Source organism: Stegodyphus dumicola, chromosome 4 (assembly GCF_044657685.1).
Source record: "Stegodyphus dumicola isolate Sdum_Otavi_A_Nest chromosome 4, ASM4465768v1".
Taxonomy (NCBI): Eukaryota; Metazoa; Arthropoda; class Arachnida; order Araneae; family Eresidae; genus Stegodyphus; species Stegodyphus dumicola.
Genome location: NC_140771.1, coordinates 175,592,141 through 175,606,201, shown reverse-complemented (window position 1 = coordinate 175,606,201; position 14,061 = coordinate 175,592,141). Strand labels below are relative to the sequence as shown.

The window sequence follows — 14,061 nt, the reverse complement described above, 5'->3', positions numbered from 1 at the left end:
GAGTTTAATATTTCCTGTCAGTCGTGTCTCAGTAAGTGCCAATATAGTAATTGATAGTTTTCAAAATATTTATCTGCAGAGCACTTTTGGCTTATGTGATTTTGGCAAAGCACTCGAAGACTAGCTGCCTAGGGGAAGGGATACCTTCATGTAGGACTCTTTGGGGAAAACTGGCTCGCAATACATGTTACGCATGAGGCGGGCTACGTAGGCGCCCATGCAGCCACCCCTTGCGTTGGGATTCGGGCCCTAGACCGAACTACCACTTTTCAGAAATATTACAGCTCGTATGCTAGTGGGCCCTTAGTCTTAAGGTTAGAGCTGATCTCTTATTCCACATACCTTTCGCTAGCGTAAGTACAGTATTTTGGGTTAAGATAACAATAAATATTGTGCACCTAGACCTTGTGCATTATTTAAAAGTTAGAGAAAGTGCACGTCTTAACGATCACATAATTTTCAAGAAAATAGTAAAAAATGTGCCTATTATTTAATTTAGGAAAATAGTTTAAATGAAATGTATAAACAATGCATGTATTCATCTTTAACTTTTGGAATTTTTTTAGCTTGAAAAAAACAAAATTTATTTCAGAAAAAACGAACAATGAAAGTTAAGAAATGAATTGTTTTTAATCTATTTGAGGTGTTTCTTTTGACCACTTCAACCCTAGAATATCATGGGCACGAGAAGTAGAGAGCTAATCTCACACTCTAATTTTAACGGGAGCAAGAATGAAGGGGCTAAACGAAAATTTAGTGAAATGTTACAGAAGTATTATTTTGTAAATACTGTTCTTTATTCTTTCTATGTTCACTTAAAATTTTATGTTCATAGGAAGCATAGAAATAGCGGGAGACAAACCTTTGAAAAAGATTCTAATCGAATTGGAGGGCTGGCCAGTAGTGAAAGGTGATTCCTGGTATAGTCACACATTCAACTGGACTCACGTTCTCGTTACTCTCCGAAAGATGGGTTACGATCACAATATTCTCTTTCATGTATCTGTCACAAAGGACCTTATGCACGATTCACTGAACATTTTAAAGGTACGTATCTTAACAAAATGTTTGGTAAATACATCGCAGATCTTTATCCAAATGCATATTTTCAAAGAGAAAGCATTTATGTGAATATGACGACTATTGTTAGCAAAATATTAGATAAATTTTTATTGAATATTCTAGATAACATTGACTGTAATTTCTAATGCGGTAGTACCCAAAGAATGATGTGAGAAATTTTCAAGCTTATTTGAGAGGTTAAGACCCCTGGAGGTCGATCCCAGACCCACAGAATTGTTGCATGATGCAGTTTCATGATTTTTCCATGCACAATGTGAACACGAGCCAGTTTCCTTTAGAAAGTCCTTTGCGAAGACATCTCTACTCTTAAGTAGCTAGCCTTCGTATGCTTTCTTTTATGTAGTAATTGTCTCAGGGTCTTTTCTGACTGTAGATTCTTTGACAGGAAATTGGTCGTTGGAATGGAAAGTTGGAGTCAGAATTACGAGATAAGAGGTAAAAAATAGGACCTTTCGCTTTCTGTGTTTCTCCTATTAACTGTGAAGTTGTTTTCCCCCTTCCTTAATGAGAAGTCTGGGCACTGGGCGGTCTGCAGGAAACGGCACTTGATAAGAGGTAAAAAATAGGACCTTTCGCTTTCTGTGTTTCTCCTATTAACTGTGAAGTTGTTTTCCCCCTTCCTTAATGAGAAGTCTGGGCACTGGGCGGTGTGCAGGAAACGGCACTTGATAATGACTTGAAGGGAAAGTTAAGACTGTTTATATGCAGGTGGCTACGTTTGTAAAATAAGTATTGTCTGAAGAGAGGCGCCTTCATTATATAGCTTTACTTGATCTGTGATGCGAATAGAAGTTGTAGACAAATATATTGTTCACCGTAGGAGACGTTTTGTCTAGGCTTTATGTTTTAGGATTTTTTTCACAGGAAGAGGAATGTACCCTGAGATTTTTGCATGCTGTTGATAAAAAAGAATGTGCAACGCTGACTCAAATTTTTACGGAGTTATTATTGGCTGGGAGAAGATCGTGGCAGATTGGAATTCACCAATTAATATGAAATGAGTTATGATTGTGTCAGTCGTTGCTGTATGATTAATAATTAGGAGACAATTTAAAAAGAGGGAGTATAAGAAATGATAAACCTCGAGAAATAGATTGGAATGCTGTCAAAAAGTCATTCGATACTTAAACACAGCTAAAGACTTGACGTTGGTCTTTAACAATATTCAAGAATCTATACTAACTGCATATTCAGATGCAGATTGGGGAAATTGCAGAACAATTAGAAAAAACATTAGCAGATACATATGCAAACTGGAAAACAATTGCATTTCTTGGAGCAGCAAAAGGCAAAACTCCATTGCATTATCTTCAATGAAGCAGAGTATGTTGCAGCAGCTAATCCAGCTCAAGAAGCACAATGTATGTTAAATTTATTTGAAGATTTAGGGCTAAAACAAAATCTACCGTTTACTCTCTATGAAGATAACAAGTCATGCGCCAAACTTTCACAATCAGAGAAAAAGAGTTCCAGAACAAAACATAGACATCAAATACCACTACTTGCGTGAACTTCAACAAAACGGAATCCTAAGCCTAGACTACTGCAAAAGTTCCAACAGAATCTCAGACTTACTCATCAAACCGCTAGAACTTAGAGAATCGCTGCAAATGGTTATGATGTTGTCCATCAAGTAGGGGGTGTTGGTATGCTGTGATGAACAAACGTCAATAAAGCGATGAAAGATGTAATCTGGTTGTGCTATGGAAAAAGTTAGACTCACTTTTTTCTTTTTCCTTCTTCTCACTCCTTCATGTAAGGAGAGTGTTAAAACTCTCTCATATAACTGCTTATTGAACGCTCTCTTGACATATATTACGAAAATTCTAATGAATCTTATTTGACTGTTATTATGTCAAAAATAAATGTGTTCGTTTGCAATTTTCATGTACAACCTCTTTTTATGGATTATACATTAATTATGATGATTCTGCGCTCTACCGAGAAGACAAAGTAAGAAAAAATTATTCGTTTGCTTACTTGCGGTAATTTGTTGCAGAAACATTCACAACAATTTCTAGACTTAGCGATGTAGATTTTCTGAAGTTATGAGGCCTTGGTCGATGGACAACGATAGCTTTTCAAAACTGTTATTTAATGAGCGGATGGACATATGATTCTGAATGTACTGAAAAATTCCAGACTTCGCGATGTCGATTTCCCGAAATTATCAGTCCTTAGACGAAGATCAATGACACCTTTTCGAGACTGTTATTCAATGAGCGTAGGAACAGATGAGTGTGAATGTGCAAAGTCGTAGACTTCAAAAATTGGCTATCAGCTGTGTGATGTGGCGCGATCCGGAGTTTGAAGCAATAAGGTAGAGAGTAACTTAACTCTCAGTGTACGGTGGAAAAATGACTCTCCGTTTTTTTTTGTTTAGCAAGATCCAATAGTGTAGAACTCCGAAGTCTGCAAACGTAAGTTCCTCTACTTTCTCTCGATGTATATTTGGTTATGAAATAAAATTTTTTTAAAGATTTTTCTTTAGCTAGGACATGGTCCTTGACTGTGATTTTATTGTGTATTTAATATGTTAAATGGAGCAATTATGTCCTTGGAATTGTATAGTAAGGTTATGTTATTATTTAGGTTATGTTTTCTGCACATGTATGTATGCACATATTTCTGCACATGTAAGCTAAGAGACTGAATATTGCATTATATTGATCGAACCTGGGTTAGTTATCTAGTTACTGTTAGATTTGTACTAAATTGTTAAAATGTTCATTAAATAGTGAGATGATTAATCATTTGTAGTTTATCAAATTTCGGTATGTGATTACTTCGTATCAAATCTTCGACGCAACGTTTGCCATATTCCAGTAAACTAACTATACCAGTTTTTGAGAGCCATCAGACACTAGTATTTCGACACGGGTTTAAATCCCTGCACAGACGTTTAGGCGATTTTGCTCTATGTATAGTGTGGATAGGATCTGATTTTCCTACTCAAATTCTCCTCGAAATAACATTAATATTTAAGAAGATAACCCTCGTATACATTACTATTATTAATTGAAAACAAACATTAATCCTTAAGCAGATAACCCTTGTAGACATTACTATTAGGAATTAAAAACAAACTAGCAAACCACAATATTCAACATGAATCAGAGACGATATTTTTCATTAAAATCACACTAAGTATTCTCGGCGCATATTAGCGTCTATTTCGTCTATTAAAGTTTTCCGAGGAACGATTGACACGACACTAAGAAAATATTCTTGATAAATAAACTTTCCTCAGTTTCCAAAATTTTATTCCGTTCATCGATTTTAATATTAGAATGAGAAAGTAAGGATCTGACGTAAAGCTATCTCTTGTCATTATTTCAATCAACTATTGTGTTGTGATTAATTTGGAGCTATTGTTCATAAAACATAATAGATGTTAACTCCTGATACCACAAGCCATCAGTGGTTGAGCGACTAGAAACTACTGAGCGCTAGTTATTCATCAAACTCGGTAAAATAGCCTACCTGCACGGTCAGTTTTAATTGTTCTTCCATGTGTAATGTGACTCATCAAACTCATCAAATTCATCAAACTCGGTAAAATAGCCTACATGCACGGTCAGTTTTAATTCTTCTTCCATGTGTAATGTGAATGCGAGCTAGTTTTCCTCTGAAGGTCCTACACAAATGTATCCTTCCTCTAGTCTTTGTGTGCTTTGCCATTTTCAAAATAACCTATCCTGACTCCATAAAGAAAAGATACTATGACCTTAATAAAAGAAATGCGTCATCCAGTAGATAAAGTTTGTGTTCGAACACTTTTTTCCCTTGGCTTCACAGCCATTTCGATTTTAAATCATGTATTAATTTTATGAGGTAGTTACTCAAACGCGATCTTTAAGAATGATCCTTGAAATTCTCTTCAATCTTTTAAAAGGAAATATATGAGGATTTGACAAATGCAAAATCACGACCTGGGTTATAGTTTTTTTTTTTCAAAAAAGCTATGTTTACATGAAAAGCCTAGTTGTGCCAATGATGGTTATAAAGACAATTATCTGCTGCAAAAATGGCAAATGAAACTGGTGCTGAAGAAATGCTTCAAAATAAAAGAAGGATCAAAGCTTTCCTGGAAAGCACCTGAGAAAGATTGTACAACCAACCTTTAGAACAACTGGACGCCCACCCGCTATGTGATGTTAAAAACGGGTCAAATGAGACAATTTCAGTCTTTAGACAATTTTGGTCACTTGAAAACATTTATAAAATTCAACAGAAAAGTAAAATTTTCTTACTGGACACACAAAGAAAAATGTGAATGATGTTTATTTATTACCGAGTTAACCAAACGAAAAATAATCGTGCTTCTATATGATCAAGATTATTAATCAAGATAACTTTTTATTTTGAACGCATAGAATCTTCTCGTGCAACACAGATGTACAACACGGGACTCACAAAAATCAGTGAACGAAAACATTAAATATTATACGCATAAATAAATCGAAAAAGAGAAAAAAAAGAACAACAGTCTGGACTTCACGAAAACAGGTAAGTTCACTGGCCAAACGACGCTAAATATTTTTAAATGGTTCTGTAAGCATAATCTAGGGCCATCAAATGTAGGGCATGAAAAAATCAAATTTTCCACATTTTGAGGTATGTTTTTTGAACATTCACATAAATTCTTCGATCGTAGGTTGAAACGAAACAGGTAGCTTGCATTACTGTGACTAGATAAAAACTGAGATATTTTAAAATTAATAGAAGAGGAAAGACTTGGAATGCAGTGTATGGTAAATACTTCTATCTGCACTACATTCCGAGTCTTTCAAAAGGACTTTTAAACATTGAGAAAGAACATTTAGATTATGTTTTCAAAGGAGCCCTCAGCATTACAAGATGAAATAGTATATTCCTCATTCCGCTTAACTAAAAGTTTCTTATAGTGAAAGGATTTCCAATAGCTCTTTGGAATACTGATATTGATACCTATGGGTAAATTTAAGGCATCTTTAGCTAAGAAATCATCTCAATTGGTTCTATGGCTCCCAGTAATTATTTCTAGCAGTATTATGACATTTTTAAGTTTGGAAAGAATAACCCATGCCTGTTGTATGGTATAAGAAACAGTTAACATTTGCGGAATGACTGTTGACCTGAATAGTTGCTTTGTCTACTGAGATGTTCAGCTGTGTTAGCTTACAGCCCGCGATTTATTCAGCGTTTGAACAAGAAAGCTGCGATTTTCTTTCATGGTGGCAGCTATAACATAAAAGTAGCAAATTGTATTTAAAAACTGGTTCTGAAGTCTTTCTTTATCTAACTATAATACAATTGTTCTTTTCGTCCCAAGATCAACAAGCCGTCATTTGGAATAGATCCTAAGTCTCTCATAAATGGAATGAATGATTCCTCCACAGCTTCTTACTTAGACCTGATGATAAAAGCAGCTCACCTATTGGCTTTAGATGATAGTTCCTCTATGGAGTTTGAAAGAAAACCGAATATAGTAAAAGAAATGAAAGAAGCACTCAATTTCGAAATCATGCTCGCAAAAGTGAGTATAGAAATTCTTATTCCATTATTTCACTAACAATATTTATCTTCGCCTTATGCATACGCAGAATTTACTGGATAATTCTTTGATTTTATGCACGTTATTTCATATCACTGCAAAATTCCCTAATATTAGTTCACAAAAGGCATCTAACTGTGATAACAGCATATTAATTAATTACAAGAACAGCATATAGGCTTGGAAAAAATATTAGGCATTCTGTTCCAATGCATTTATTTTGAAACAGTCTGAAGCAAACACAAACCGAGCTTATTATTTTTAATTGAAAAAGAATATTGATTCTCTGTTTTAATATTTCGTAAAATATTTTTATAACTAAGCATCATTTTTTAACTCAACACTAATCACGTTATCCTTTACATATTTATAATACTCTAAAGTGGTTCACTCGCCATTTATTAGACTATTTGGATATAACTAAATATTTTAAAACTTCTTCTATAATAAATGTCGCAGATATTTTATTTTGTTGATATACGAGGCCTCTGGCAGCCATTCTAAGTTGAAAATCTTATCATCGTGATTTCATTGCATTAAAGCAGTTGATTTATAGCATAGTGCATTTTCTTGTTGTAAATCCGAAGACATTTATATTTTAACCACTGAATATTTTGCAAAATGATGATGCTGATATTGTTGCAAGGACTTCAACTGTATTGTGTAAACGTATAATGTCTTTGCGGAGGGAAGGCACTAAAAGTATACGGCGAGCCAAAAGTTTTTTAGAGTTATTTGGTGATAGAAGACTCCTGGACCTGTTCCCTGGGGAAATTCTCGCTCAGAATTCGGAAAGAACTGAACAAAGTCGTGCTGTTACCTATAAGGTAACTCATGCCAACAACAGAGGCAATCTTTCTCTCATAGCCACAATGGAATTTGTGGACTTGATCTGATGTTACTGTCAGAAAAGTGAGATATGTCGTAAAAGTATTTGCTACTAAAAATGGTTGAAATATTATTTTTATATGCCACACATATTATACAAAACTTTTTTAAAGGCTTGACTCACCAGAAAATATAGAGTTTGGCTTATATTTCCTTTTGAACTGTTTATGTGCTAGATTCTGTTTTAGTCCTAACTCTTTGTGTTTCTCTAAAAGTCAGTCTTTCCTTCTAATACTCTATTTTTTTTACCTTATGAATATAATACCTTTCGGTATATTTTGTAATAAACTTGTTAGTTTCTAAAGTTCTGTAAAAGTTAGCCTAACAGAGGGTAATTCCATTTAAACTAAATTGCCTTACGTTTCCCTATAAACTTGTGTTTAAACTAAACGGAGGGGGGGGGAATAAAATAAAAAATTTTCGCTTCGTTTCTTATACTTTTCTAAAATTTAAAATGATTAAAATTACAGTATAAGACGTCTTTTTGCGATAAGATACACGCCTTGGAGAATTTCTATTATGTTGGCCTGATTTTTCAATGATTAAGGTTTCATCAGTTTTCGTCATCCTTTTATTCCAAGTTATTTTATCTGAAAGCCAAAATATCTATCTATATAGCTTTTCCATTTTTCACTTTATAATTTCCTTGCGTAAATTGATTAGCTTGAGGGCTTTGCAGGTTTTTCAGGTGCATTTTGAAAATTTGCCAGGTAGCACTGTATCGTCAAATCTAGTTATTTGTTATGAGTTTTAACTTTCTTTCTGTAGCAGCATGTGACCAGTGCTTGGTTAGGAGCAACGAATGTTAGTAGTTCGACTCAAGTTCCAGCCCAGGCCAATGGCATGGCAGCAGGATTGAGTTTCAAGATTTCTTCCATGCGTAGCGTGAATACGAGACATTTTTCCTTAAGATCTCCTCTACTGAGGCATCCCTCCAATTAAGCACATAGTTCTCAGGGCTTTGTAACATTCAAATAACCTAACCTACAGCAGCTAAAGTTTGGATTATTATGTATTTCTAGCAAAGCAGATTTGTACCCTTATTCACAAAATTTGTGAGCCTAAGGTTGGGAGACCCTAGTTGTAAGATGCAATAATATCTACATAAAATGTAGTTAAGGCTGATTCGCTGTGCCACACTATAGTGAATCAGTAATAAGGTAGTGGAAAGAGGAACTAACACTACTATTGGCAAGTTCAAAACATGTATGTATTTTCCTATTGAGACATAATTATGCTGAACCCTTTACAAGAGCTCAGTATACAGAACAATACATTAATAGAGGGAAACTATTTATATTTTGAATGTTCCTCTCAGCATATATTCAAACAAATTTGTATAATATTTCGTAAAATATTTGTTTCCGTCTCAATAATACACTTTGTTGTTAGCTGAAATAATATAGCTGTGTCTTCTTCTTTTGTTCAATTTACTGTTCTCCATCTAAAGCTTCCTGTATCACATTATATACAGATCAATCATTAAAGTAAAATACGAGGCAATCAGTAATAATTGGTAAAAAGTCTAACAGAAATTTCAACAATGTGTAAGATATAAAAATAGGAATCAGTGCTATTCGAAGAGGAATTAGCAGTAGTATTAGAAAAAAAATAATTATTATGTAGTAGTAAAGTGTTTTGATAATCAGTTAAAGCACTAAGAGAATTTTCAATAACTTAGTACAGTTATTAAAAAGTTCTTACAGACCTTTTGACCGCACATTAAAGGATTTGCTTGTTCAAGCTAAAAGCTCCCACGAGGAAATTCTTTTGAACAGCAGAATTTCCTAATTTAGTATGTATTCGATTCCAAGTAACGCACAGTACATTTCCCATTTTTAGCTTCGAAATTCCTGAGAATTGCACAGTCCGAACAGTCGATAAATATGTATGCGGCATTAAAAAAAATCGTTTTTTTCTAGCAAAAAAGCAGCATGGGAGTTTTCAGTAACATTTCTTTCTTGTAAATGGAAATTATTCAGTGAAATAAAAGTATGAGAGTATTTAAAAATGACACGCTTCTGAATTGAGCTTGGGCATTTAAATGCACGAGCAAATGATACCATATATAGTTCAACATTACATGGTAAATGAAGCAAATGACTTAAAAAGGAGTTTAGTACAAGATGCATGACATTAGTAAATATGTAAATACTTAATGCGCTTTTTATCTCTGACGCTAAACAAAAGACTTAACTTTCAATCTCTACAATGCCAGATAAAATGAAAACATTTAATTTTCGACTATTTCATAAGCTTGCACGTGCAACCTACAAATTTAAACGATTTTCCTTTCGTGAATCACTGAACTCAGTCCAGACTAAATTAGAGTATGATTATTAGCAAACTAACATTCACCTCATTGCTATTGATTAAAAACGTTGCAGTTAGATGCATAAAAGCTGTAATTTTTTAATCTCTTAGTTTAATCTTCTCTTACTTTAACCAATTATTTAATGAAAAAGAACTTTATGTTGGAATTTAATTTGAAAAATTTTTATAGGATATATTTGATGCAGGAATGTGTATGCTCTTATGTTCAGGTACATTGAGAAATCTACAATGATAATATCTGCATGACCGCTGACAAAGGGAAACAATTTTAATGGCTCAGAAAATCCATTCTTTTCAGCTTTTAATTATCTTCAGTTTATTTATTTGATTTCGTTATCAAATTAATACTATAACTTATGAAAGTTATATCTAATAATCTGTTTATATGTGAGATTTAAGATCTTTCATTCTATCATTTATTCAAGATTCGTCGTTATATAGGCAATATACATGTCTTTATGCTAATTAGTTACTTTATATTATAGATTTCTTTGCTGTTTGAGGAGAGACCATACGAGATTGTTAAGGATCCAAGGATTACTGTTCAGGATCTTATTAATAGGATGCCAGAGGTAAAAGTATTACTTTATAAAATCTTGAGCTAATATCGTGATTATCGAATAACAGTAATTATCTTCATAATTTGAGGTGCGGAAAGTCTGGGGAATTTCTTTTCTCAAGAACTCAAATTTCAATCCGTATTTGATAATACTTGAAAGTGACTTGTGCTTTAAGCTGTAGAAAAATATCAAGGATGAGCCTAAGTAAATTAATTATTGCTTATTTTCGTATTACTGTCAGTTGCTCTTAAGCTTAAAACTACAATAAAGGATTTCTAAAATAAATGTGAATATGAGAAATCAGCATTTCTTCTGAAGGTTGTAAGTTTGAATCACATGTAATATTTTGCTTCCAAATCTTCCATACGTCCAAATATTATTCCATTAGAGTTAATTTATTTATCTTATATACATTGCATACCCATTGATAATAAAATTTTCATTTCTAGATGGGAATTAACCTAAAACCGTGAAGAATAATTTTAATCATAATTCGAAAGCATTCAATGCGAGAATACTGTCTACAAAACTTTACTAAAGTAAAGCCTTATCTACAAAAAATAAAACAGATAAGGAATACGGTATCACGATATATACATTTAAAGCAAAGAAGCAAAGTGTAAAGAAAAGAAACGGTGGAAAATATTAGATGAGTATTGGATCAGTAATATAATTTTGCTATCTTGAATTGCCTAATTTCAGTGCTGAGTATTAAAATTGGTGTACAATGAATGAAGCACAGCGAAACTGAAATTTGCATGAAAAATGAACGCGCTGGGTTATGCGATTGACTAGCATTTTACAACGTGCGGCACTGCAGACAGGAGGAAAGACTTTTCGAAGCAGTAAAAAAGGCGAATCGAATTATCTATTTTCAAGTTGGTAAATCGTGATTGATAGCTATTTTTGAATTGGAAGTTGCGTTTTCGCTTATATAAGAAGAAGGAGGAACTCATACAAACGCATCTCAGATCTACGTCGTGTGTACCAGGACTGATGATTACCGTACTAGTCTATTCCTGATCGTGCTGGTCGAGGTCTAGTAATGTTACGGGAATTTGCAATGATCGTCATAAGTATCTGCAGTGGTCTCGTGTGTGATCTCAACAGCCCCCTTCCACTGGATAATGTCAGAAGTCACGATATGCATTTCGCAGTTAGGTATTCTACAGACACATCACATAAGCTGTGTGAGGAATACATCACATACGCATGTCTTCCCGTCCAAAGAGATTTGCAAGCAGTGTTTGAGATTAAATAGGGAAGTATTCTAACCACACTAGCCGAAATTTCTGCTGAACCCACTTAATTGAAGTGTTGTTTAACTGAGAGATAAATGAATGAATTATAAATAGCTCTTATCAGCTATATAAATAGTTTATTCCTGATCTGAATAATCAGATTTTCGCTAGTTTGAGTTTTATAAATGCGGTAACACCTGTCTTGTCACACTCCAGCAGCTTTTCAAATGTCACTGTTTTCAGAGAAATTGTTAGCAATTTTACTGGACATTTAAATAGGTATTTGCCATTTACGGTAGATTTTGCAGCTTCATCTACGTTTTCATTGCCCGGTATTCCTACATCAGTCAGGACCCAGACTATGTAGACGGAACTGAGAAGAATACTGCAGGAGTATTCGTGTTAACTCTTGTACATAGCAGCTGCTGTTCTTAATCCTTTTAATAGCCTCAAGACTTAAAGTAGAGTTAAAACGATATCCACTTTCCTCCTTAGTTGTGGTATTGAATATTTCATGACAGATTTAATGCTGTTGTTGCTGTTTGAAAGACTAAGTTCAGGATATCCAGTTTTCTTCTCCATGTTTTGATGAGCTGGTTTCCTTGCATCGTGCAGTAAGGAATTCCATCTTCTTTTTCTCTCTTTGAGCCATTCGTAAGTAGGAAGAGATTGTTCTCTCTGGGATGGGCATACTCGAGCTGTATAGTGAGGGTTATTTGCCTAAGGCAAAGAGTATCTTCGTAGCGGACGTGCAGGAAACTTGCTTTTATTTACGTTACACATAACAAAACCACAAGGAGAGCTAAGTTGAACGGGCAGTGGACATATCGTTCAAATCGCTTACTTCAGGGACAGCTGATTTTTACTCGATTAGTTTAGCGATCAAATTACGATAACCATGTTCCCGAGTTCTATACTCGGCAGCTCAGCGTCAACCAAAAACACTGATTTTCACTCTTCCCCTTTATTTGGCAAACACATCGCCATTAATATCTGAGTAGACAGTAGCAACTGATTCATAACATTAATTATAGAAGCCACGAAATTGTGAAGGTCTAAAAGAAGCTTGCGCCGCCAGATTAGTATCTAACAGCCGCACACGTTCCAACAGACCAGTGTCTCTCAACTATGTCTACGTGTACAAAATAAGCTCGCTCACGCCACTATACAAGTCATCTATTAAAAAAAATCACACTTATCAAATTGAGGTGCGGAGACGAGGTTACGGGGCTTTGCGCTTCCCGCGCAGGGATATTATCGCTAAATTCGCTCACGTCAGAGACGACTTTTTTGATTCTACTAGTTTCGTGGTGACGCGCTACAATATAGATGTTCCCGAGTTCTATTATGTGACTAAATAGGAACAATTGATTCATAATGCGAATAATAGATGCCGCAGTAAGATTGGCAAGGTCCAAGCAAAAATTTCAGAGACGGTACAAACAATCGCCGCCGCACGCGTTGCCAATCAAACAGCCAGCCCTTTCGCTTGGGTTTGAAAACGAGACTAACTACCAGTACTCATCAGTTTTTAACCACTCCTCAAATCTTTAACCCAGTTTTCCTATTGTGTCTTTTTACTAGTCACAAATGTGAAGCTTTGTAACCATTATGCAACCATTTGGCTAGATGTATATTTTTATTTGCATTTTTCTGATTTTTTAGTTGCCTGCACTCAGAGCTTGGTTTCGCGGAGAGGATTTAATTACTGTTCGATTTTTAAGTCTGTAGTTGTGGGACTTAAAGTTAGAAGGATTTTTGGATGCCCTCATTTGTTGTTAGAACGGGTGCATCCCAATACAGTTATAAAACGAACTTCGTTCGTCAGGCGGGCCGGGCTGCCTGCAGATTTGCTCGCTTTGCAAGTGGTTGGACCTTTTCGCCTTTGATTTCATTTCTGATACCAGAAGTCCTTACGCCTTCAGCTTTTGTCTTCAAATTTGACCAGAATTGCTGCTCATGTTCATATTAAACATAACAATTTAACGAAAACATTCTGAGCGGCATAGTCATTTTCAGCTTCAGCGTTTACTCAACAATGAAAACGTATGTGTGTTCCCCGTATCTTATGCTAAAAAAATCGAAGTATCTATAGCTTAGACGCACTTAGCTGTTCATTGTTTATTACTGTTTAACAGTGATTTTATCCAAAGCATTGTGTACAGTGAGCTTTTGATTTATTTTGTTATTTATTTTGTTAACTTTGTTGCTCAGTGATGCACTAAGTATCTTTTAATTATTCTAAGCTTTATTTAATATTATTTATTTATTATTTAATTTCGTTTAATCTTATTCCAGATTTTAAAATTTGTAGGCAACTTTAAAGTTGGATTTAATTTCTAATTTTTAATTCTTCTATCTCCTTCCCATGCAATTTATACCGTAGCAAGTTTTACGCGTTCGCTTATTCCATTCGTTA

The 14,061-nt window shown here is 34.5% G+C and overlaps 1 protein-coding gene across 1 annotated transcript in view; it reads left to right on the top strand.

Moving 5' to 3' along the window:
- The window catches only part of LOC118188706 (neprilysin-2-like), a 67,337-nt gene that overhangs the window by 18,571 nt on the left and 34,705 nt on the right, over window positions 1–14,061 (top strand). The window contains exons 6-8 of the mRNA XM_035359198.2: window positions 836–1,047; window positions 6,398–6,601; window positions 10,327–10,413. Of these exons, the coding sequence (XP_035215089.1) occupies window positions 836–1,047; window positions 6,398–6,601; window positions 10,327–10,413 (503 nt within the window). The remainder of the gene's footprint in view (window positions 1–835; window positions 1,048–6,397; window positions 6,602–10,326; window positions 10,414–14,061) is intronic.